The sequence below is a fragment of the Protopterus annectens genome, chromosome 4.part0, assembly GCF_019279795.1.
Source record: "Protopterus annectens isolate FY-2018-M chromosome 4.part0, PAN1.0, whole genome shotgun sequence".
NCBI classification, from domain to species: Eukaryota; Metazoa; Chordata; order Ceratodontiformes; family Protopteridae; genus Protopterus; species Protopterus annectens.
In genome coordinates, this window is record NC_056733.1 from 1,076,455,001 (window position 1) to 1,076,482,776 (window position 27,776).

Below are 27,776 nucleotides of genomic sequence, written 5' to 3' on the forward strand. Positions count from 1 at the left end.
CCAACATCCTGGCTGACAGGTTCAGTGCAAACTTCACCCCCCCCCCCCTCCACCAAAGGGGCTAGCACCCATCCCAGAAGAATGTGGTGCTCCAGATATCTCAGACACACAAGTAAAGACAGCCCTTGCAAAGGCCAAAAACACAGCATCAATGGGACCAGATGCTATCCCAGGTTGTGTCTTACACGAGCTTCAAAATGAACTAACCCCCCCATCTCAAATCACTATTCAAACTCAGCCTCTCTACAGGCTATGTACCCAAAGAATGGTGTACAGCAACAGTCGTACCACTCCACAAAGGTGGTGCCACAACTGACCCTGGGAACTATTGCCCTATAAGCTTGACTAGCTTGGTCTGCAAAGCCATGGAATGCATTATCATGGAGCTGATTAACAGGGACATTGGGATCCTCCAGACACTGGACCCCACCCAGTTCAGCTTTGTTAAAGGCAGATCTTGCCTCCTGAACTTGGTCGACTTCTTCGAAACAGTCACCAAGGCCATAGATGAAGGGAAGGTGATCCACACAGCATATCTGGACCTCACTAAGGCATTTGACACCATCCCACACTCAGGAATCATAGACAAACTCACCAGCTTAAATATTAACCCCTATGTCACAAGATGGGTTGCCAATTGGCTCTCAGACAGAACCCACATGGTAAGAGTGGCAGGCGCCATGTCTGACTCTAAACCAGTCACAAGCGGAGTCCCACAGGGCTCAGTCCTGGGACCCCTCCTGTTCGGTATATATTTCTCCGAAATACAGGCAAAGGCGGAGGGACTATGGCTAACCAAGTTCACAGATGACTGTAAATTGGGTGCAATAATTGACTCTCCAGCTGACGCAGACATCATGCAAAAGGGTCTCACAGAGACAAACACCTGGTGTCAAAGTCACGGCCTCAAGCTAAATGCCAAAAAATGCATGGTAATCCCATTTGGGAAAAACAAAGTACCTACAAACTACCACATAGATGGGAATCCACTAAGTACAGAAGAAGTAATTAGGGACCTGCATACCCAAGTAGATAGCATGCTCTCCTTTGATAACCACATAGCCAGAACGGTCAGAAAATCCTTCTATGCGGCACACCTGATCAAAAAGGGTTTCTCATCCAGATCCAAGGAGGTGATTGTGCCCCTTTACTCCTCACTCATTAGGCCCATAATAGAGTACAATGCCCCATTTGGGATGTACCTCATTAGACACCTGCAACAACTAGAAAGACCACAGAAGTACCTCACTAAGAGGATTAAGGGCCTTAAACAATTACCCTATGAAGCACAACTAAAGAAGCTCCAACTCTTCTCAGCCGCTTACCGTCTGCTCAGAGGTGACCTATGCCTGACCTATAGGACCATGTCAAACCCTGAACTAATGGACATGCTTCCCCTCAAAAAAATTAGATCCCTCAAAATCACTCGTTCTAGCAACTTGAACCTATGTACAACAATAAACAGGACATGCTGGAGGGATAGATTCCTGTCCCAGTGACTCCCCCCACTCTGGAATAGAATCCCAATCCATATTCGACAGAGCTCCTCTCTGACCCTTTTCAAGAGAAATCTTGATGAGTGGATGGGTAATCGCAAGTTCTACCCTGGGATCACTTCAGGAGCCCTGTTGACAGAGGCCCAGGTTACTAATCTAATGGGGAGGCAAAAGCCATCACTCTGTGGCTAGGCTTATAAATGTCCATGGACAGATAGCCTAGTACTTACCTATGAACCTATAATGGCAATAGACAGAGGTGAAAGGGCAAATCCCCTCAGGGCAGAATATTTTACTGTTTTCATTACATTCACTTTATAGTACAGTACAGTACAGTATAGAAAGTCATGTACAGTTAATTCACTATACAGGCTATTGTTTAACTAACTGAAAAAATACAGCGAGAGAATTATGTTGACATGTTCATCTCAGGTGCTGACAGATAGCCCTAAGCAGTAACAATACTGAAAACTGTTTATTATAGTGTTTAAATTATATGAATATTAAGGCCTTACTGAATGTTAAGCTTACAGTTATTACTGTTCTGACTAGACTGTTACCTTATAGTTATTTCTGTTCTGACTAGACTATCTTACGTAAAATAACTATTCTGTTTCCATGAATATAACACAAGTGCCAAAACACAAACTCCCGGTAATCTTACAGTTACTGTTAACTTTCTGAGATAGTCAGAGGTTTGGCTTCATTGCAAATTCATCAAAAAGTCATGCATTACCAATATAAGAAACATTTTTCACCTTCAGTACACCTTATTTTAGTCCACTGTTAGTTGCTTAAGGGGAAAAGTTCTTAAGTGCTATCGTGTCACATAAACCCAAAATCCAGACTGAAATCATTGACAGTCTTTCAAAAGATGTAAAATAATGTCCTTGAAGAGCCATGCTATTTTTATTTATTTATTTATTTTATTTATTTATTTCAGTATGTTAACCAGATAAGTGGACTGATTAACATATCCCTTTCAGCCATGACTTGGGCATAGTGCTGATTTACAAACAATAAAGTAACAGGTATAAATAGGTTATGGACAAGACAAAGGAAGACAGAACATATACAGACACTTAGCACATGATTGTATTAGTGCTAATTTACACATGCAGAAATCAGTACATAGCTAGGTGGGGTGAGAGAGACAAATGTCCTAGGCTTAAAGTGTTCAGGGGATGTGATCAACCATTCCGGATCTCTCTTTTATCACTTTTGCATTTGTGGCCAAATATGACTACTGTAATGTTCCGTGTGCAGTCTACTCTGTAGCAAATTGCTTTCTACACTGTAGTAAGTAGTTTGCTGCAGTTTAAAAGTAAAAAACAAAGAAAATCTCTCTTTTTTTAACTAAAACATGAGAGCTGTAGTGTTCCAGGCAGGCAGGGTATAAACTGTAGCAACTGTTTGTTACATTTGTAGCAAGCAGTTTTCTACAGTTTAAAAGAAGAACATTTTTTTTTTAAATAAACCATGAGCACAGTGGTTCTCCATGCAGGCAGGATATAAACTGTAGCACCGGTGGGGCAGGGGACAGAAACAGGACCTGAATGGCTGGGAAGATAGAAATGTCATACATCTGGCCATCTAGTAGGTATGCCAGTAGAAGGAGCAGCCATTGCTTTTTGCCTTTTTATCTCTTCAATGCAAGCTGGCTTATTGCAGTGAAGTGGGTTTTTTTGGCTGTTATGTGGATTAAATTGAATACATTTTTTTTTTTTGTTTTGTTTTTTTAACCATGGAAGTGGGACACTGGTTTGTTGAAATGGCAAAGGGCAGTGGTTGAGTTAGCTACTCTTATGCACAAATATATGCACTTAATAGTATACAGTTAAGACAATGTAAAGTAAAAGTATTAGTTATATGGATAATTACAAAATGAGGGAAGCAACAGGTACTTGAAATATTTGCATTTAACTGAGTCTCATTGGGCATACACCCTAGTCATCAGGGCAGTAGTCAGAGCAATATAGTTACCACGGGAATAGATGCTCCAGTATAAAGCAAACTCTTTAGACTGAAATCCAGTAGTGACAGCATATCATTCTGAACTTAAAAAAAAATCACTTGAGACCTCCAATCAATGTTCAGTGAAGATGACAAGTTGAGAAACATGTTAAGCACTTCCACAACTATCTTTTTAACAACCAGCAAATTTAAAGAATCTTCTTTTGAGAAGTACACTTAGACCACAGCAGGACACAGTCCAAAATGAGACAAATCCCTGCAACCATACAAGATGCAAAACATGTCAGATGTATTGCTTCCAAAATAAGTTCACAGAACACAAGTTTGAAAATAGAAAGTTTCTTTACATACAGGTTATATAAGAGAGAGACAGGCTATTTAGTCAGAATTAGGATGAATGCCCATAGACACAGTTACATTTAAAACAACTTACAAACCAGTACCAGCAGATTTTTCCTGCTCTGATCATTCTATGTCAGACTGGTCAGTTATGGTTCGTCAGTTTTCTACCCATAGACACAGTTACATATGAAACGACTTACAAACCAGTAGCAGCAGATTTTTCCTGCTCTGATCATTCTGCATCAGACTGGTCAGTTATGGTTCTTACGTTTTCTACCCATAGACACAGTTACATGTAAAATGACTTACAAGGCAGTAGCAGCAGATTTTTCTTGCTCTGTCAGACTGATCAGTTATGGTTCTTCCGTTTTTCATTAACACATCTCCTGCAGTACTAGTGCTTCATAACTACCAGGTGAATGCAGTTTCTTTTGCAGCTGGAATGGCAGATATTTTAATTTCAATTTGAAATATCATATTAAATTCCAGCCATGCTTATTGTTCATAGGTTCATAGATTAGTACTAGGTAAGTGCCCTTTTGGGCTATTTTAAGCCTAGTCAATTAACCCATGTGAGAATCAAGCCCTGTACCTTGTGGCTGTAAGGCAAATATCATAACCATTATGCCAGAAGTAGATATAAGAGTTATCTGTATGTCTCCTTAATGGACAGTGACCTTATCCACATTCTGAGTATGCCTAAACTTGTAATGTACATAGTATTAATCTCTTCATCACATCCCACCAAGAGACACTGATATTCTGAGTTTCACACAAGTTCTCTGCACATATTTGATGGTCACAGCTTTGCCCCTCCCCCCATTGACAGTTTCATATCACTCCATGTTCACTGCTACCAGCATCCAGGAGACACAGACACACTCCAGAGTGTAGCTAGTGGTCAGCATAATTCATGTATTGTTTCTAGTAAACATATCATAAGAGTTTAAAATGAGTTGTATAAAACTGTGTTGTATAAATCATTATATGGTTTTGGATTCATATTTTTATCACTAAAGGAACAAATCCCTTGCATTGCTTGCAATTAACTAATATGGAACAGGAAACCTGATAATGCTATCCAGCTTTAGAATAGCATAGAGAAAATTAGTCTTTATAGCCCTTGCTATGTTTGAACATGTTACAGAAAAGACACAGACAGATCTTTGAACCAGTAGCAAAATGCAATACATTTGTAGTCAGAATATGAAATACACGATATCTGTACAGGAATGCTCCTCTCTTCAGCTTAACCTGCTACAGAATTCTGGCTGCAGATGCTTTAGGGTAACCCTCTGTGATGTAAGGAATTATGGATGTTTAAGCAGCTGGGACAGACATATCACTGCCAAGCAGAAATGAAATTTGGGTTATTTTAATCTGTTTAATCTTGCATGGGCTAGGATTCCTGATTACCTCAAGGCCATCTGACCATTTAAATTGATGAGCATAATCCTGATTTCACCTTCTCAGTTAGCAGACTTAAGTGGTGACACCTTCGACTGATTCTCAATCCAAATAATCAGGCTTATGGCAACAGGGCTTACACAATGGAGTGTATCTTTAATTTTAAAGAAATACAGTCTAGATAATTATGCCTCTGCTGCAAATATATTTTTTCTTGACTGGACTTCGTAGATTTCCTGATATTATTTGATAAGGACAGACAAAATGAGCAGTATCACAAAAGAAGAAGTGGAGAAGTATTTAGACAGCAATGTTGCTTTTGCCAAGCAATACTATGACAAGAAATTCAGACCTGAAGTCATTGTGAAACAGCTGACGCCTAGACCACTAAATGTTGATTTCAGCTGCTTCCATGATTTGACTAGTCTAGAGGAAAGTGAGTTGATTTTTGACCTCATCAGAAACTTTCAGGACAATCTTCAGATGGAGAGATCTGTCTTTCAGGTACTCAAGAATCTCAGTTTCCTGATAAGGGCCGACCGCATGAGCTTGTTTATGTACCGTCTGAGAAATGGGACAGCTGAACTAGCTACCCGACTGTTCAATGTCCATAAAGATGCCACACTGGAGGAATGTTTAATCCCACCTGATTCTGAGATTGTGTTCCCACTGGATACAGGAATCATTGGACATGTGGCACAGTCCAAGAAAACAGTCAATGTTCCGGATGTGAGCCAGGTATTTCATTTTAAAAAAAGTCACATTTTAGTGATTTGTTTTTCCTCACAGTCTGTTTTTTTATGTTCATTTTTTTTTCATTCGGATAACAGTTCCATGCATTTTACATCCATCCTTCTGCAAAGTCTTTCATTTGTGTAGCTTTCAAACCACAATAATATTAATATAAACCTGCATTGTTCTTATACAAGCTGCTATTTAGTGCAATGTTGTCAACATGGATGATAATCTCTCAGGTGTATTCATTTTGCATTTGTATAATGTTCAATAATGAAACAAATTTGAATTTATACAGCTCTTAGTAATGTTCAGAAGAATAGCATTAACCAAAGGCATGCTGTAAATAACACCTGCCCTTGCTGTTGAAGTTATCCTTTACTATTACACTTTGTGACTTTTAGCAATAATAAGGAACCATGAGGGAGTAAAGACCAGTAATCATTATATAAACTAAGTTCATTCTACCATGAAGAGTTATGTATTATCAGGCAGGGAAGGTCTTGTGACATAGTAAACTGGGAACAAGTTTTGTCCTTATAGTTGCAATACTGAGATCTATGAACTATGAGCAAGTCATGTACATATCTGTAAATGTGTCTATCAGCGAGCTTGCTAACACTGTTTCTGCTTCTGACATGGAATGTAGGATACAGTGATGTACCACTCTCAGGGATTTGAAACTGATTTTACAGTATCAACCTAAGTCAGTCTCGAAAGCTCCTATAGCACTAGGTGTGAAAAATGAGCAGGACTCACATCAGAAATGATAACACAAACAGTGCCTCATGTTGGTGAGTACAAAAATAAGGCATGTGCAGTATTTTCTATAAAGCAGTGATAGTGGGCATGAGGGTATGCAGTATATTATGCAGACTTCAACAGTGTATTTGCAGAAACTCAGTACTCAAGAGAATGAGTTTGAAGTTAACCAACTGACCCCAAAGTCCTGACACCGGTGATTATGAAAAGTGTGCAGCCCCTGGTATGGTCTGGTGACTGTTTGTTGTGTTTTACTTATACTGGGGACAACAGCGCACAGACCCCGGTATAGTCTGTTGACCATTTGTTGTGTTTTAGTTATACTGGGGACATCCTGGTATGGTCTGCTGACTGTTTTTTGTTTTAATTATACTTGGGACAACAGTGTGCAGCCCCTGGTATGGTCTGGTGACTGTTTGTTGCGTCTTACTTACACTGGGAACAACCTGGTATGGTCTGGTGACTGCTTGTTTTGTTTTACTTATACTAGGGACAACTTGATATGGTCTGGTGATTGTTTTTTGTTTTACTTATACTGGAGACAACAGTGTGCAGCCCCTGATCTGGTGACTGTTTTTGTTTTACTTATACTGGGGACAATGCAGTAGCAGTCCATACAACGTACACTTGCACATACCACACAGACACACACACGCACACACACGCACACACATGCATGCACGCACACACACGCACACACACACACACACTCACACACACACACACACACACACACACACACACACACACACATCGCTCTTACGTTGGTGTCACAGGGAATGAAGGTATACTTTGATATCTATTTACTGCAATTATTAGACCTAAAATTACTGTATATTTTATATACAATGGTACAGTGATAGCTGTTGGTGTGATGGGCATGCAACATATTATCCATATGAAGGCTATAGGGATCATACTGCATCTGATACATCTTTTAGCAGCAGTGGGCATGAAGGACATAAAGTACCACTATTATTTTATTATACTTTCCCCCTGAAATGGCTTACGTAACTTAAGAATTTTTATTATATGTCGCTATAACCAAATCTACAAGTTTTATTTTCTCTTAATGCCACTTGCAAGGGAGGCTAGCACCCTTTTAGAACTAAGTAGGAAAGATTATAAATATAGGATCAAGAATATATTATAAAAAGTGTTAATGAAAAAAAATACAACTTGTAGGTATGGCTTTGCAGGGGCATGATTACTTTATTTCATTAGTCACACAAATTGTGGAATATCAGGTTCTCAAAAGATTTTACATGCTAGGTATTTCCTGTAAAATTATCCATAAGTATGCTATTGCATTGGATATGGAAAGCATGCTTTATTTTATATTCACTGAATAATCACTAAACAAATAGGCTATGTTCTACTGTCATGTTGTCGTATATGAGTCATATATAAGTGACACTGCAAGCAGACTTGTTCTCACAAACAGTGAATGCACTTTATATTAAGGGTCTATATCAATTTGTTGAAGGTTCACTTTTGTGAACCTTTGTTCATCAACCCAAAATCACTGAACATTCAGTTCCATGAATGTTCACATTGAAAAAATATTTCTCCAGGGAAAGGAAGTACTTGGCCAACACTATACCAGAACACACATCACAGTATGTCAAACCCAGTCAAGTGGGGGGCTGTACCCCTACACCCCCCAAGCTATATATACCAACTCCAAGATTGCACTATGGTGGGGAGAAGGGCAAATTTTTGCTGTTGGCCAACTGCTTCATTTTCCTTCTTAAATCTTTTGTGAATGCTCGCAGAACTGAATGTTCAGTGGTTTTGGGTCGATTAAGAAAGGTTTGTGGAGATGAACCTTTGACAAATTGATATAGACCCTATATTAGACATGATTTCTGGTTCTGGTGACAATAGTTTAGCATGAGAGCAGCATTTATCTGTTACATGGTACCACCAGGGTGCATGTATGGTAGACAGCTTAGGATAGGTACTGTTAGAAGTCATTCTGTGGTGTGTGTAGTGTTATCACAGGCCCTGTTATCAGTGACTATAAAAAGCATGCTGTGTTTTACAGATATCCTTTCCAGTCAGCACAGACAGCACACATGGTATAGAGAACCTCATTCATAGGTATCATAGGACATACAAGGCCATCTGACTAGAGGCCATGTGTCCATTTCCAGGAAACTCTACCACCTTTTTCAAATAACTCCTAAAGTGAATGTTAAGGTACCCCTACAATTGTCTAAACTATGTTTGAAGATCAACATGGAATAATACTGATTGAAATGCAAGGGAAGCTATTCCAATATGAGAGGAGGTGATGGGTGACAAACCTATCCGTCCATTTAGTTTTATTTATTTCCTGATGTGGATTGAACTCTTTTGTTTAGCAGTGGAAGCCCACAGGATATAGGCAAATTACCTCTTAAGGACATGCCAATGTTTCAGTTGCATGACTTCTAAATGCCCATGATTTTCTACTTTTTAAGTCTTTACTGGCATGCTCAGGCCAATAAATCCAAACTCCACTAGCTGTAGACATCCCTTTTTGTGAGCACATTGGTACAGCAAAGTGGATTGTTTGGCCATACTATGGATACACAGACCTTAAAAACATCCCTGATGTCCTCAAACATTATGATGCCTGCAAATTGTCCCAAATAACAGTTAATAAAAAAAATATAAGAAAGACCCAGCTAGCCTAGTCTTCAATGTGTAATACCTAAAATTTCCTGTAGTGGAGGTCCATGGAATATATGCAAATTATTCCTTAAAGACTTACCAGTGTTTCAGCTACATGTCTTCTGAACGTCTATGACTTTTTTGCTTTTTTAAGCCTTTACTGGAGTATTTGGAACAATAATGACAAACCCCACTTGCTACAGCCAAGGCATACATTGCCCCTTTTTTCTGTTGTGCAGTACAACAGCATAAATGTGTTGTTTGGCCATCCTTTGATATACAGAACATTAAAACAAGCCTGCTCTCCATAAATATTAGGGGGCCTGCAAAATATCTCAAAAATATCTAAACCAAAAGTTATAAATGTCACACAGACAAACCATTTTGTAAAAACAACAAGAAATATCCATACCTTAAATTTAGTGGAGGCCAAAGGGATATATATATATATATATATATATATATATATATATATATATATATATATACATATATATAATGTATGTATATATTTTATATATATATATATATATATATATATATATATATATATATATATATATAAAATGTATGTATATATTTGTTGCCAGGGTAGAGCACCGATCCCCACAGACCTTTTTTAGACTCAGACCAGGAGCAGTGTCTGATTAAGTGATTTGCTTAGAGTCACACAGTTAAACATTGGAGGCTGAGGGAATTATTCCTTGTACCACTGAGGAAACAGCTCATAGGTTCATAGGTTGGTACAAGGCTATCGGCCCTAGGGCCTATATAATAACAATTCCCTGGCTACTTACTTTTCATTAATCCTCTAAGCCAACTGCCAGACATATATATGCAAATGACCCTCATAAGGATATAGCAGTATTTCAGCTTCATGACTTCTAATTGCCCATGACTTTTCATTCGTTTAAGTCTTTTGCTATTGCATTCAGGGTAATAAAGCCAAACCTCACTAGCTGTATACATACAACATTCACCCTTTTCTGAGCTTGTTAGTGCAGTATAAGTGGATTGCTTGGTCATTTTTTAGATTGACAGAGCTTAAAACAAGCTTGATGTCCATAAACATTAGCCTGCAAAATAGCCAAGATAACATCCAAACTAAAGGGGAAAAAGATCACAAAGACAAACTTTTTATGCATGGTAGACCCAGCGACTACAGCACTAGTAGAGATGGGCATGAGCTCTGCATTTGTCACACATGATTTTAACAGCAGGTTTAACGGACGCATCAAATGCAACCTTTCCACACCTGCCCAAGAATGCTTACGAGTGCATATTTCACCACTTTTAAATGTCCTCCTGCCAAGGAAGTTTGACAAGTGTATAAAGTTATTAAGTACACCATGTCACTCACCTTGTATATCTTAAGACAATGAGGCTTGGGTGTTCGTTTATGTATTTTATTACATACAAACACATCAGGATAGATAGCAGGAACATTAAACTTAAACGAATTAACTAAATGAGTGGCTAGTACACACATGCATGCTTACACCTTGACTGCTCACTACAAAATGGCACTCTTGCTTGCACATGCTCAATACTTATATGCATGTGCCTACTGACTGGAAAGCTTCTTAAAGGTATATCACACACTCTCATCTACACTCCACACAGGTGTGTGTGTGTGTGTGTGTGTGTGTGTGTGTGTGTGTGTGTGTGTGTGTGTGTGTGTGTGTGTGTGTGTGTGTGTTCACATGCACACGTGTGGGAGTAGTTGGATAATTTAGCAGCACTACTGGAAGTATTTATTGAGAACTGTATGGCCCTACATTCTTGCAGACATGCCAGTGCCATGAGATAGGATGAGTGGGATGTTCCAGTGTCCCACAGTGTTGTGTGAGTTACCTGCAAAAAGCATCTGTCTTTCATACAGGTATGACCAAAGGAATGGACAGAAGTATGCAGCCATGGCAATTACACTGACAAAAGTGAGTTTGGATGAATGGCGTGTATTTATTTTACATTTTTTGAACAGGGAAGTCAAGCTGGACACAAAGGCTCCTTTTCAGTGGAGGCCTGGGGAGACAAGCTCCATTAAATGTCTTACAATCAAAACATCTTATTTTATACAATATCAGTGATATACATCATTTATGCTATCCATACTTGTAGCTGTGAAACAGGAGTGCATACAACTTTGATTCCTTACATACAAGTGATTGCTGCGCCGCTGCGGGATATATAAAATATAATAAAATATAAAATGGTAATGGCAATAGAGCATAATGCACTTCTGTTATCATGCAAACAGTGTACTATCAGCCCTAATCATTGCATATTGATATTCATAAGGGATAACTCACACTGGCTGTGCAGAGTATTGGATACAAAGATACTACATTAACACTGAGGCATGACTTTTGTCTGTTTCAAAGAATTAGCTAGTCTACAAAATGAGGCCTGAACATTTATCTCCTTAAGGCTCATTCATGCAAAATACACAAAATAGATTTATCTTGTGACTGATGACTCTTTCCAGAGATTAACATTTTTTTAAAAGACTAAATGAACAATTCTGGGCATACTTTCAAACATTTAGTGCAAGAAATATGGACAAAGTCAAAATATAGGGGGGCACAAAGGCCCAAAATCAGACTTTAAATATTGTTCTTAAAAACGTAGAAACCATGCACTTTCTGCAGGACATGAAGTCCGAAACCTAAATGTCTGCCATTATTTAGTAAATGTCTGCCATTATTTAGTGACTTCAAACTTTACTCATTTGCCAAAAAAACACACATTTTATGAGGAACATATCAGAAATATCACGCAAAAATTCCAACATTCTGTGAAAACCTGAATAGTTGAGAGGTATGACCCTAGTTATATATAAAATTATTTCCAAGTCAGAGAAATCTGATTAGCATTACAGATGAAAATATCACTCTGAGAAAATGCACAACAACTAAATGTTTAGTCAACATGGCCAGTTTTCCCACATACTACTCTCACTGTGTTTGCTGAAACATTTATATTTTCAGATTGCAGAGAAGGGAATGGTATATAGCATGTTATACAATCTTGAAGGCTGCCTTAAAGCAAACATTGATCTACAATTATACAATGACTGGTCATTAATATTCCAAAACGAGCGCGCTGATTGATCATTGGTCAATCAGTGTGCCCATTGTAAATCCAAGCATATGCCAATGGAAAAAGGTCTGGTCGCCCGGACTTTTTTCCATTGCTATATATTGTAAGTTTTATTTTTTTTTAACAAAAATAAAAAATATCTGTAATCCAGACTCCGGACATAATAGAGAGACAGGACAGAGAAAATACTAGGAAAATCAGGTACATTATTCAGAACTAAAGACACGTACCTGATTTTCCTTATATTTCCTCCATTCTGTCGCTCTACTATCCCTTAACAGTCCAAAGCTTTTTATTAAAAAAAAAGAAAGAAAAGAAAACAAAAACAGAGCAACAGAGACCTTCTTTTCTCCGTTGCTTCTTTTCCAAAGCACTGAAGTACTGGGTATGCGTGGGAATGCAAGTCCTATATGCATGTGCAGTACATCAAAAAAAGCAACAGGATATTATCAACTGCAAAGGACAGCACGGTGCCATTATACAAAGACATTATTTAACAAAAGTAAGCATTTTGTTCTTAAATAATGTCATTGTATAATAGCAATAACCATTTCCATGGGGTGGTATATTAAGATTTACCCACGGTTGGCTTTATTTAATCACTCAGGCTTCGCCCTCATGATTAAACCACACCAGCCGTGGGTAAATCTTAATATACCACACCGACGTCATTGGTTATTGCTTAATTAAAGTATGTTTTACAAGCAGACTAACACATTGTAGGGCTGCTATCATATTTTATACTGTACATCTTTGCACGTTGTTAACAACATCTGGGCTTTATCATCAAAATTAAGCAATAATCTACAACTGTGAGTGGGTATATCAGGATTTACCACTGTTGGTGTGGTTTGATCATGAGGGCAAAAAAAACAAATGATTAAACAAAGCCAATCATGGATAAATCCTGATATGTTCACAAATGGGAGTGGGATATTCCTTTTATACAATGACATTTGCTTACATTTCTTAAATGTATAAGGGCACTGTAGTGTTTCTCCAAGTTCTTCCTTGTTTACTGATATACATCACATATGTATGAAACGTGTATTCCCACACTTGCTCAGTACATCAGTTAATGTTTAAAAAGTCAGGATTTTATGAGGGATAGCAGAGAAATACAAGGTAAATCAGATGTATTTCTATTTCATTCGTTTTGCAGAACATACCTGACTTTTCTCGTATTTTGCTCTTCCCCAGCATATACCAGCAGAAAGTCTGGTCGCTCAGTGGTACTTCAGCAGCTGGACTACTTTCTATCTGATGAGTTTACAATGGGCATGCTCGTTGGGCTGTCTATTCAGCAGGTTCATTTTTGAATAGCATCGACTAGTTATTGTATAATGTCTATTACTTCAGTATCCACTTAACTTAGTTAAGAACATAAAAATACCAGAAAGAATAGGATCTATTGTTGGCCATCGAATGGGTTAACCATCAAACGGCTGAACAATGAACAATAAGCATCAAAAGTTCACTCAGCAAACTTTCATTTCATCAACAGGGTAAGTGAGTGACTACTTATCCAACACTGCCCTGTCTCACACACAGAAGTCTTTCAAACCCATTTTCTCCACTGTAGAGCAGTCTCGGAGTTCATATATATATATATATGTGGGGGAAAATTGCCCCACCTTGGTGGATTTGAAACACTTCTGTGTGTGAGATAGGGAAGTATTGGACAAGTAGTTACTCACCCTGTCGATGAAATGAAAGGTTGGTGAATGAACTTTCGATGCTTATTGTTTGATTTTCAAACATTCAATGGTTCGCCCATTCGATAGCCAAACATAGACCAGAAAAAAATGTTCATATGTTGGAATGTTAATAATTATCAAGCCATGTGAGACATGTATAAATATCCCTCATACCTCCCAAATGTCCAGAATTTTGCTAAGTGTCTTTGATTTTGCCTCTTGTTTTTGCTCCATTTCTCATAATAAACACTGCATTTTCTGTAAATCACTAATGATTAAAATCAGTTAATAATGGAAACATTAGAGTATCACGCTTCTTATTGCTTTATTAACTTTTTAAGTGAATTATAGTAATATATAAAAAGTGTCACTAACTTTGACCTTTGTCCTCTGATTATTTTTGGCTCTGGACAGAATTCTTTAGCAGACCTTTTGAGACGTACTTCATTGCATCACACCCTTCTGTCATCTGTTCAAGCTACCATATCTTACTATCACTTGATGTTCCCTCTCATCTTCCCTGTGCAGTGCTTCACACAGACAACCACAGCCTAATCAAACCTTCTAGACCAGGAGGGATAAGTCGGGGCACTTTTATTTTTTGTAAGCATTTTTGAAACAGTAGCCAAAAAGCTCTTCATGCAGGCATGCAGGTCATACAATTATGCTTGCTTGATGGCAGAAGTTAAAAAAAAAAGTTGTGTTGATTGATCTATAAGTGCAATTGATACTGAGTCTCCTCCACCCTTAATTTTTCACTTAACCTTTCTACTCCTGTCATATGCCTTCTCAAATATTTTTATGGGTTCATAGCCCTTTCTGTGAAGAAGTACATTTGCAAATCCAGAAAGTGATTAACCTTGACTGCTTACTGCTTGTGCCTCCTTCCCATCTATCATTCCTGTTTATACTGACTCCTGTCCATCTCCTTGATTTGACCCTCTGCACCCTTAGCATGTCTCACTAGTCTCTTCTGGTCTGTAGTGAGAAGAGTTGCAGTTCCTCTCTGTTCTTACCCTTAGCTCTCCATCCAATACACTTTTCTGGCAGTTTCCCCACTCTTTGCAGCATTGTGACACCCCTGTCCCTCCACAGCATTGAGAACTGTACAATGAATTCTAGGTATGCCCTTAATTGTTGGCTTCTGGAGACTCACTAAGTATTTCATTTCTTCTGTCACTATCTTCTTTCTCTGCTCTTGGCATTCCCATCTAGTTCTGGTCAACATCAGCAAGTCCTTTTTCTGTCTTCAGTTTCCCACTTAAGTTCCTGACACCTCACACAAACGTCAGTGCAGAGTACTTTGCACTTATCCACAATGAACCGTAACTCCCCGCTCACTTGTTTAGCCTTTACAAATCCTTCTTTAGACTCTTCTTCTCTGCCTTCACTACTGCATCAAACTTCCATTGTCAGGATGAGGTCAGTTCTGCCTTCTTGTCCCACAGACATTTTAGAAGTAAACACAGATGATTGTTAGTCAAGAACATATCCCTAAAGGAAGCACTATCACTTTGCCGAAAGTTCAAATATCCGAAAACGATATGACCGAGACCATATCGCCGAAGATTTGAATTGCTGAAAAAGTGATAAAAACACAGAATAAGCCCTCCTGCACCCCACCACATCCCCTACAACTTAAATATACCAACTCCTCGATCACACTATAGTGAGGAAAATGGCAAATCCTGGGTTCCGCACTGTATGATGATCCCAATACACAGTTGTCAGCAGTTGGGAGGGTGGCCTAATGGTTAAGGTGTTTGCCTTACAAGCAGAAGGTGACAGGTTTGAATCTCACAAGGGATAATTGGCTAGGCTTAAAAATGACCCGCAAGGGCAGTTAGTCTAGTACTAATCTATGAATTTAAATCTTCTGCAATATGGTCTCAGCCATATCATCTTTGGAAATTTGAACTTTCGACAATGTGATAGGGAGCCCCCTAAAGTACTTCACCACTAGTCACCTTCCTCATTTCTGACATCATCCGTTTCTCCAAAATCCCCTGAGACCTAACCTTCAAAAATGGAGAAGTCATTTTCTCAGCATTGTTTCTACCACATATTCTTCCAGTTTACCTAGCAAATACCCATTGAGGGTCAAGTCAAAGGTCTTCAAGAAGATAATATTCTGCTTTTCTGCACATGGATCTGAGCCATCATAATCTGCTCTCTTTGGCCATCTCTGGAATTGGAGCTACTTTGGCTTCTGCTCTGATGTCATAATCTTTTCATCTGTCCCACAGTGTGCATCCTACCGCACAGCTCAGGAACTTAATCTCCATCACCACCAGCTTCTTCAGCTGCACTGCCTTCACTGCCTAGGTTTCTGAACCATATGGTAGGACTGGTCACACCACTGTTTTGTACACCTAACTTTCAGCTTCTTTGGTATTTTTCTGTCATTACTATACCTGACTCTCTGTACCAGCTGGTTACAACCATCCTTATTCTAGCTTTGACTGCCACATTCAGACTACCCTTTACCTCAACCACCTCTCCCAGATACTTGATGTTGTTAATTTGTTCTACTATTTTCCCCTCATATCTCAGTTTTCATCCTGTACCAATCCCCCCATTTACTGCCATGAAAACTGTATTGAGTTCCATTCCATAGTTTTTCATTCCATTCCCTTATCATTAGCTGAACTTCCTGTTGAGATTCTGCTTATAATATTACATTGTCTGTATGCATCAATTTTGTTCATCTGTCCCCTCCAATCAGTTTACTAATGCAGCCCATTGCCAGAATGAACAGCAGTGTGCTCAGGGTTGAACCCTAATGCAGCCTCATTCCTACTGGAAGCCCCATCTGTGGATCCAAACACTGTTCATATCTGTGTCATTGTGTATTGGTACAAAGCCTGCATTAATTCCATAAATGTTTCCAGGAATTCAAACCATTACAGGACTGCCAAAATCTGCTTTCATGGGAGCTTGTCATATGCTTTTTCTAAGTCAACGAATGCCCAAATGGACTTTTCCCTCATCTCTAGCTTCTTCTTCACTGTCTGTTACACTGCAAACAATGGGCCAGTTGTGCTACATCCTGATCTGAAGCTGAACTGCTCATCTTTTATCTTACTTTCTCCTACTCTGCTTTTTTATCAGTCACCATCTCCAGCATTTTCATGTAGTGTGTCAAGTGTTTAATACCTGCTTAGTGCCCACAATTGTGCAATCCCCCTTTATTCTCGTGAACTGGCACTAGAATGCGTATTCTTCAGTCACACTGTTATGAGTACCCTCAGGAGCCTTTTCTCCTTTAACTCACACATCACTTTGGTCATATCTAGAGTGACCTTACATGAGTCTGCTGCTTGCCATGACGTTTCCTTAATGCTTTTCTTAGTTCTTCTAAGATGGGCTCTTCTTCATTTTTCATAGAAGGGTGTGTCTGGGGTAGTATAGGCTTCTGCCTTTGATGTCCTGTGGACTGATGAGCAGAATGTTTTTGTCATCTCTTATGAATGGTCACTGATGACCTCATTCTTTATCTTTCTGCATTTGCCTTGAAACTTCACAGAGCTTCTTTGTGCCATCTACTGAGTCACTTTCTAGAAGATGGTAGAGTGCCTCTGAAGTCTTGTTCTTTGCTATTGTGGCTATTCTCTTAGCCTCCTTGTTAGCTAACCAGTATTCCCTCTTAGCTTGTTACACCTTTTCTGTCTCCACTTTTTCCAGCACTTCTACTTTTTTGTGATGAGTTCCTGGACTTCTAATTTGCACCAGCAGCTTTCCTTATGTAACTTATTTCCATACTTGGCTTGGATCCATATCTGTTCTATAGTGTTCATACATGCTGTTATGAAATGCTACCAATCTTCTCTGACTCTAGCTATCTCCCCTTCTTTCTGAGGTGGTACAGCCCTGACTGTTTCTTTGGATTATTATGCTTTTGCTGCAGTCAAATTCCAGGCCTTCAGCCTAATCTCTGTTGACTTTAGAGTATTCACTGACCACTGCTCGCAGCTCATTTTGGCCACTAGTGGCTTACACTGTTTCAATGAGGATGATTTTGCAATCTCTGATTCTACTCAATGCTTTTTCCTTACTAAAAGAATGTCTTCCTGAGTTGCATGTTGGCCATTGCTATATGTGATCGTGTGACTGTGTCTCTTACTGACTTGAATGTTGGTCACCATCAAGCCATTTGCCAGACAGAAGACTACAATGGCCTCTCCTTTATTCCTGTTTCCTCACCCATATCTAGCAGTCCTCATATCTTGTTTTGTTTATCCTCATAGGAGCATTCAGATCTCCCATTACCATCAGCAACTAATGTCTTCCTGCTTTATCTGGTAGGTCTTGTAAATGCTGCCTGAATGCACTCTTTTCCTTACCTTCACAACCTTGATGTGGGTTATAGACTGAGATAATAAATACCACCCTATCTTTACACTGGTGCCTGATTGCCAAATGTCTATCACTAATTCTGGCGACATCCCTCACTGTCACCAGAAGACCCTTTCTCACCACAACTCCCACACCATTACATCAGCCTGTCCACCTCTTAGTAGTACAATCTGAATCCCAAGCCAAGTTGCTTTGTAGCACTACCTTTCTACCTTTCCTGGATACACAGGTTGTCCAGTCTCCTCTTTACCATTGTGCCATCCACTTCCAAGTTGCACCTTGACAGTGACACTATATTCAGTGAAGGAATTTTAGGGTCCATTTTCAGTACGTTGATTGTTTTTACATCCAGCTTTTGATCAACAGAAATATCCTAGGCAACCAATGTGGGACAACTGGACACCATCTAGACAGTGGTTGCTGGGGATTTATGGTAGGTGCACACACACACACACATACACACACACACACACACACACACACACACACACACTGGCCAATAGAGGCATGTAGACCTCTCTTATTGTTAACGTGTGTCCCTGGCATAGGTCATAGAAGGCCCGGTCCACAAATTACTTATCATCAGAAAATACCCATGCCTGTTTTGGGTGACAATAATTAAAGTGATGTTTGGTTGAAAAGGTAGTAGTTGGGAAGATGTACAAATTAATTTTTAATGCTTAGTGAATATTTGAGGGTGTTTGCATGTTAGGTTTAGAGTAAGGACTAGGCAATGGTGTAGATTTTGTGTTGTGCCTCTTTGGTGTTGCGTATCTTCTGTGTACTTTTGTCTTTTGTAGTGGTACTGTTAGGAAAGATTTTTAGTAATATAATGTACAAAGTTGGGATTAGGTGCAGAGGGTAGGGTTAAGTCACATAAGTAAGGGTGTTAGGAAAAATATTTTAGCAATGTAATATCTAGGATGAGGGTTAGGGGCAGGAGTAGGGTTACATTTATGGTAGCTCTGATGATAGGAGGTACTGCCAGCCATGCCAGGAGAAGAAGGGCAGTGGATGTGTAACATATGCCAGCCCAGATAGCTGGAATTTAGTAATGAAGTATATGTTATTTGAATACCAAATTGATTTGTATAGATGCTGGTCTTGAAAATGTATTTGTAAAGTTCCCTGTGTTAAACTGTATCAACAGTATGTTCTGCTGGAGAGAAAGAAAGAAATGTACATGTATTATTGTAACTGAATTAAATGTATATTTTTTAACAGAGGATACTAGAAGAGAAAAGGTAAATCACAATCCAGCTGCAGGAAACTTTGAAAAATAGCTGAAATTAAATTAGGCCATAAAGATTGCATCTTAACAGTTCTGAGTGTAGCCAGAGACAAAATGACTGCAAGCAGCCTAGCTTAGTAACTCTGTAAGAGGAGTAGAAGTGTTAAAATGGTTTTATGACTTCCAGCAGCTGCACCAGATCTGAGCAATGCTCTTCTGTGTGAGTATTATTGACATGTAGGTGCCAAAATCCTGGCAGCATCTACTGTTGGTGATAGTATGGGAACCAGAAGTAAGATAACTAGATGTATGCAATGTCATTCTGTACAGAAATAATGTTTTAATATTAGAGGAGACTGAAGTCTCAGGAGTAGTCTGTTCTTGAAAACTGACAAAGGAGGAAGACCACTCACCCACTTCATCTTGCCTTGTGCTAAGAGACTAGGGACAAGGACTAGTACTCTTTAGATTAGTTAGGAAAATATAGTAAGAATAGTTAAGTATTGTTTTCCTGTATCTGCGTGAATCTTTCCAGCTGTCTTATTTTTTTTCACTATTTCCTGTGATTGAAACTCTGGTGTTTACTGTAAATAGATATTTAATATTGGCATGTTCTTTTATTGCTTATTATTAAATATATTTAAACTTTTCATTATGGCTGGTCCTTTAAGAAAAATATTTAAGCTTTGAGAGCATTTGCATATATTTATTTGGTGATAACTCTGGCCACTCCTGGAAGCCTTGCTGTTTGGTCAACATTACCATTTGTATTAATATTAACTTCACTCACCATAATTGGGTACCCTTTTAAGAGCCTTATAGTAACTGATTGGTGGTAGTGAATCTACCTTATAGTCTGGCCAAAGTTGGTGAGTGGGTAATCTGTGTTAGCCTTTCACAGGTGTGTGAAAATTTAATCTCAAAGAGTGTGTGTGTCAGCTACCTGGGGCAGGGACAAGAAGCACTGGTTTCACAGAGAGGGATCTGGAGGACTTGGCTTGGACACTCGGCTGAGGACTTAACCCTACAGCTGTACAAGTGGAGAGTCTTACTAAGGACCTGGAGGGAGACAGATAGAGAACTCTAGACCCCAGACTGAGTGTGTTCCCTGTGTGCGCATAAGGGAAATTGTGCCTAATGCAGGGAGGTCTGCATTTTGAAATACTGACTGTATCCATTTGTTTTCTAAGTGAACATCTCATTCCAGCATCAGTAGTGAAGAGTCAGGCTCCTTGATTACTGGAAACAGTGGGGGATGTCACATATTGTTGAACATTGGTATGGATATTGAACTTCTGTAGCCTGTAAGCAGTTGTCACTTACGTTGTGCATTCTTTCAGCAGCCACATGGTAAACATTCAGAGTTTCATATCACAGCAGTTTTTATTTATTTTTTGTTAGTTTAGTTTAGTCAGGGAAAGCAGGCAAAGATGCCAGCAGAGGATCATGGCAAGCTGACAAAGAACCTTTTGGCCAAAGTGTGTGAAGCCAAAGGACTGGTGCATGCCAACCTGATTAAAGAGGAAATGATTTGAGCCTTAGTCTCAGCTCATACCAGCATCCAGGAGGATAACCAGTCTAGTGATGGGAATTTGCAGCCCTCAGAAACAGAACAGTTCAACATTTCCCTCAGAGGACTTAAAAATCCATCTGGAGTTAAAAATACTTGAACTGGAGGCCAAACATTACATTTGAAATTAGAGTCAGCAGAGAAACTGCAGTGTTTGGATGCTGAAGAAAATGAGAGAATGCAGTGTTTGGAGGCTGAAATAAAAGACAGACTGTGGTGTTTGGAGGCCGAAGAAAAGGAGAAGCAGCGTCAACATGAAAAGGAGATGCCGACTCTTTGCCTGGGTCATGGATGTAATTGAGAAGGGAATAACTGAACCCCAGAAGCAATAATGGTCAGTAAATTTCTTCCACAATTTACACAGGGTGATAACTTTGATAGTTTTATTCATATATGTGAAAGAGTATGTAAACAGTATAATGTTGACCAAGGGCTCTGGGTATGGTTTCTGACCCCCTTACTCCATGGTAAAGCTGTAACTGCTGTTTCTAAATTGTCTGATATTGATTGTTTAAATAAATATTTATTTGAATGTTTTAAGTTAACACTTGAAGCTTACAGAAAAAAAAGTTTTGTGAACATAGACACAAGGCATATGAAAGGGGTCTATATCACGTTATCGAAATTTTAAAAGTTTGAACGTCATATGGTCGACACCATATGAACGGACTTTTAAAAGTTTGAACTTTCCAATGGAGATCTCTGTACAGTGCAGAATGGGAAGATCTCTCTTTTCTGCACTGTAGTGAGCTCTCTGAGTTGATATATTTAAAGAGTGGGGGTGTGGGGGGTGCAGGGGGGCTTGACCCCCTGTTTAAACCGTTCAGATAGGTTTTTCCTTTGGTTTATTTTTTTATTACATTTTCGAACTTTTAAAATATTGATCATATGTTGTCGATCATATGACATTTGAACTTTTAAAAATTTGATTATGTAATATAGACGAGTGTGTTAAATTATTCAGACTATGAAACAAAAACCAGTGCTACTCATGGGTAACTTAATTAGTCTAAATTGTGATATTCTACTTGTGCAAACCACATTATCCTCAACATTGTAATCTATCACTGTACTCATATTTTCACTATGCTCATTCTATTATCAACTGAGACATTTGCATTGTATGTACTGTTCATGGTGACCTATTGTACTGAATGTTTTGTTAGTTGTCTACTGTATGTATTGTGTCTTTTAATGTGGAGCATTCTAACCTGGGCCTCCACTGAAAATGGGCTCACTATGGCCCAGTGAACCATCCTGAAATAAATAATAAGAATGTGTAATCATACTGCTGAGTTAAGCACTTATTTTCATAGGTGGGTGAGCGAGTATTAGATCACCACTTTTGAACAACTGGCACACATTTTGGTGAGGGAACAAGCCATTAGCACTTCACTTGAGGACATGAGAATCTGGTTGGTAGACCGAGAATGTAGCTCTGTAAATGAGATGAAGAAGCAAGGGGATCTCTGCTTAGCAAGTAGGGCATCACTGCACAGGAAAGAGATACATGGATATAAGGGAACCCATGGTGGGTAGCCTAAACCACCCCAACAGAGTCCACCAGTAACAGGGGAAGCTACTAGTTCAGGTACACAGCCAGGATCAAGGGGTAAATGTTTTAAATGTAACCACTGGGGCCATCTATCATATAGATGTCTATGGGGGCAAGGTGGGGAACAAAAGTTGGGGGAGCAGCAAATGGGAATAACAGTATACCAGTGGTAAGCTTTCTGGAGACAACATGGGTATCAAACTATCACAAGAGGTTATATCCTGTCTTAGTAGATGGAAAACCAGCCACTGCTAAGAGAAACATAACTTCTGACATAACAATTGTAAAGACTACAGTGGTTAAACAGGAGCAGTACTTGCTTGGGCAGTCCACTCCTGTCAGAGCTTTAGTTGGGACTGTCAGAGCTTTAGTAGGGACCCCATTCCAAATGCTTTTGGCCTGGGTTCACCTTGGCTGGGAGGGTGGAAAAGGAATCAAACTAATAGGTGTGTTTTAGGATATCACTACAGATGTCCTGACAAGGAATGATTTTGATAATGCAGTACCTTGTGTGCACATAGTTACATGCAGTCAGGCTTGGAGACAGCCATGCAGGTCTGGTGGCCTGGAGGAGACCCAGACAGACACCACACCTGAAGCCAGGGCCAGTGATGTAGCTATTTCAGGGAGGGAGCTACACTGTAGCACTGATCCTGAAGGTGAGCCACAGCTGCTGGTAGGTTCTGATGCTCCCTTGGACAGAGTGACTGAAAGGGCAAATGTGTGTATTAGTACCCAGGCTGACAGTGAAGCACTGCTGTCAAAGGATACCAGACTTCCTGTGGAAGGGGAGCTTGGAGAGTTACAAAGCTAGAGCTGAGACAGGCTCAGCTCTCAGATCCTACATTACAAGGCTTGAAGGGGTAGCTACGGAGGCATCTGATTTTCAAGGAAATGGGAAGTCTATATACTGGAACAAAGGGTTACTGTACAGAGATTGGACACCTGAGGGAGGGCTAGAGAGTGAAGTAATATAGCAGTTGGTAATGCCTAGAGCCTACCATGTGGCACTTCTAACCATAGCCCATGACATTAATTTTGCAGGTCATATGGCATAAAGTGCACCGAGACATATTATGCATAAATTTTATTAGCTAGGGATTTCCAGGGATATAACAAGCTACTGCAGGACCTGTGAGCAGTGCCAAAAAGTAGGCAAGGCAGCAGACAAGGTCAAATCTCCTTTGGTGCCTTTGTCTGTGACTGAGGAGCCATTTCAGTGGTAGCTATGGATGTTGTGGGGCCTCTGAGTACCCCATGCTCCACAGGGAAGAAGTATATCTTAGTGGTTGTTGATTATGCTACCAGATACCCTGAGACGGTGGCTCTGTCCACCGTTGAGGCATCCTTTGCTAGAGATTTTCATCAGGGTAGGTTTTCCAAGAGAGATATTGACTGATAGAGGTACAAATTTCATGCCAGACCTGCTGGCTTGTCTGTGAAAGCACTGTGGGGTGAAGCATCTAAATATCACCTTCTACCATCCCCAGAGCAATGGTATTGTGGAGAGGTTAAACTCTACACTAAAGACCATACTACAGGTATTTACAGACCAGTTTAAGAGAGAGTGGGATAAATATTTGCCCCATTTGCTGTTTGCATACAGAGAGGTGCCCCAGGAATCCTCAGGTATTTCACCCTTTGAGTTTCTGTATTGGCAAAGGGTGAGGGGACATTTAGATTGGCTCTATATTAAATCAGTGAACGCTTAAAAAGCAAAAACTGATTTATCAACCCCATGTCAATGAAAGCTTACAATCCCAAACACTTAGAACATTGATTTTTTTCCCAGGAAAAAAATTGCTGTTCCACAAAAAAACATAAATAAATAAATAAAAACTTTAAAACATTACATAAAGTGGGGGGCTTCACCCCCACCCCCCTACTTAAATATACCAACTCTGAGAACACACTACAGTGAGGAAAACGGCAAAGGCAGCCAAGTGATTTCTTTCCCAGGGAAAGAAATCATTTATATGTTTTTTCGCTATTTTGCTGTTTCATGCTTTCAGATTTGATCAAGATGCATTCAAAGGAATGCATCTTCAATTATATAGTAGGAACCTTTTAGATTTGCTTTTTCATGAGTGGGAGGGTGAATGTGAATACCATGCAGAGACTGTTGTGGCATATATCATAAACCCCAGGCAAAGGCTTAGGGGGCTCATGGGCTTGGCCCAGGAGCACCTGACAGGAGTCCATCAGCAGAAAAAAAGGTCTGGTATGACAGAAATGCTCAAGCCAGAGAGTATGACATGGGACAGCAGGTGATAGTTCTCATTCCTGTCAGACACAATAAGCTGCAGACAGCTTGGGAGAGACTCTTCAAACTGGTAAGGAAGGTCAGTGATGTTAACTATATGGTACAACTGCTAGACTAGGGGCACAAATTGTACCATCTTAACATGATGAAGCCTTACCTTGACAGGGAGGTCCTTGTGCTAAGCATTTGCACTAGGAGGCAGGAGGAGTCTGAGGGCAATCTATGGCTACAGCAAGCCAGCCAGCAAAATGTCAAGTTACTATGGTGGAGCCTAGGGATGCAGGCATATGATATGATAGCACAGAACTGTAATGGGATTAGCAATAACAATGCTGGCGATCTTGCAAGACAGGGTATAGGGTAATGTATTCCCGAGATAAGCTAATTTTTCTCAAGCAACATTTCTCATGGGGCACTTGAAAAACTAGCTTGAGTCTTCAAAGGGGGGAGAGATATGATGATATGAGGTACTGCCAGTCATGCCAGGAGAAGTAGGGTAGTTGATGTGTAACATATGCCAGCATAACTAGTTGAAATTTAGTAACAAATTACATGTTATCTGAATATCAAACTGATTTGTACAGATGCTTGTTTTGAAAATGTATTTGTAAAGTTGCTTGTGTTAAACTGATAACAATGTGTCCTGCTGTAAAAAAGAAATATACATGTATAATTGTAACTGAATTAAATGGATTTGCTTTAACAGAGGATACTGTAAGAGAAGAGGTTAATCACAATCCATCTGCAGCAAACTTTGAAAAATACCTAAAATTAAATTAGCTTATAAAGATCGTATCTTACATTTCTGAGTACAGCAAGAGATGAAATGTGTGCAAGAAGCCTGACTTAGTAGCTCTGTAGGAGGAGTAGACGTGTTAAAATCGTATTATGACTTCCAGCAGTTACACCAGCTACACCAGATCAGAGCAATGCTCTTGTATGTGTATTGTTGACATGTAGGTGCTAACATCCTGGCAGTTCTACTGTTGGTGATAGTATGGGAACCAGAAGTCATATGACCAGATGTACAGTATGTGATGTAATTCTGTACAGAAATCATATTTTAATATTAGAGGAGACTGAAGTATCAGGAGCAATCTAGGAGGAAGACCCCTCACCCACTTCATCTTGCCTTCTGCTAGTAAGTGACCAGGGACTAGTACTCTTTACATTAGTCAGGAAAATATAGTAAGAATAGTCATTAGTGTTTTTCTGTAACTGTGTGAATCTCTCCAGCTGTGTTATTTTTAATATTTCCTGTAATTGAAACCCTGGTGTTTACTGTAGATATATATTTAATATTTTCATGTTCTTTTATTATTAAATACATTTAAACTTCTTATTGTGGCTGGTCCTTTTAGAAAAATATTTAAGTTTTTAGAGTATTTACTTATATTTATTTGGTGATAATCCTGGCCACTCCTAAAAGCCTTGCTGTTTGGTCAACATTACGATTTGTAGTAATATTAATTTCACTCAGCATAACTGGGTACCCTTGCATGAGCCTTAATTAGCTGGCTTTATAGTGCCTGGTGGCAGTGATAAATACCTTATAATATAAGCAATAATAATAATAATATAATAAAAAATAATATCCTACCTCAGTGGGAGGCAGCAGGCTGTTCTCTGGCAGAACAAGCTCTCTAACCTATTACCTAACACCCTTGGAGTACCACAAGGCTCCACATTAGGGCCCCTACTGTGTTCCGTCTTTATTAACGACTTATATACAGTCATCCCAAATGTCAGCTGTATCCAATACACTGTAACTCCACCCTGATTTGCTCAGCTACATCTCCTTCAGACTTGAGGTCTGCTATCCAGTCCACCTTTAATACTATAGAAAACTGGCTCTCCAAACGTTGATTGTTACTAAATCCCAAAAGAACTAAAATGTTATTTTCAGCAATACAAAGGTCTGCTGCTTTTACCCTCAACATAAATGCAAAAGATGGCACAATAATCACCCCCAACCCCTCTACAGAACTATTAGGTGTCATTATTGATAATAACCTAAAATTTGACCTTCATATAAACCAAACGATCATGACCATCAATAAAAAACTTGGGTCACTGTATAGAATAAAAGCCTTCCTAACCCCTCCAGCTAAGATTGCCATAGCTCGCTCTCACCTACTTTCAACCTTCTATATGCTTCCCCCTTTCTCTTTAATCTAAACAAGACTGTACTTAATAGACTCTCAACCTGTTACAATCACATTGCCAGGTTTACCACTGGCCTGCCCTTTAGAACACACCACTGCATCAACCTTAAACAGCTTGGGTGGCTAGAACTTTCCAGTCTAATCCAATATAACCTTCTGATTATGGCAAATAAAATCCTCTGTAATCCAGATAATACACCAGCTCTTAAAAATATTATCACCCCCTATAACAATCCGAGACTGCTTTGATCCTCGAATACACTACTAATTCAGACAATCAAAATTAACAATGTAGCCAGTGATTCCCTCCTTGCAAACTCTGCAGGCATAGCCTGGAACCTACTTCCAGCTGATATTACTCTGCTCTCCTCCCTATGCCAATTTAAAGCTAAACTCAAACAGCATAGGTTCATAGGTTCATAGGTTCATACTAGGCTATCTGCCCGAGGGCATTTACAAGCCT

At 39.4% G+C, this 27,776-nt stretch overlaps 1 protein-coding gene across 1 annotated transcript in view; it reads left to right on the forward strand.

The window, feature by feature from the left end:
* Nucleotides 1–5,483: 5,483 nt before the first annotated feature.
* LOC122800395 (rod cGMP-specific 3',5'-cyclic phosphodiesterase subunit beta-like) overlaps nt 5,484–27,776 on the forward strand; it is a 1,051,627-nt gene continuing 1,029,334 nt past the window's right edge. The window contains exon 1 of the mRNA XM_044069844.1: nt 5,484–5,957. Within this exon, the coding sequence (XP_043925779.1) occupies nt 5,484–5,957 (474 nt within the window). The remainder of the gene's footprint in view (nt 5,958–27,776) is intronic.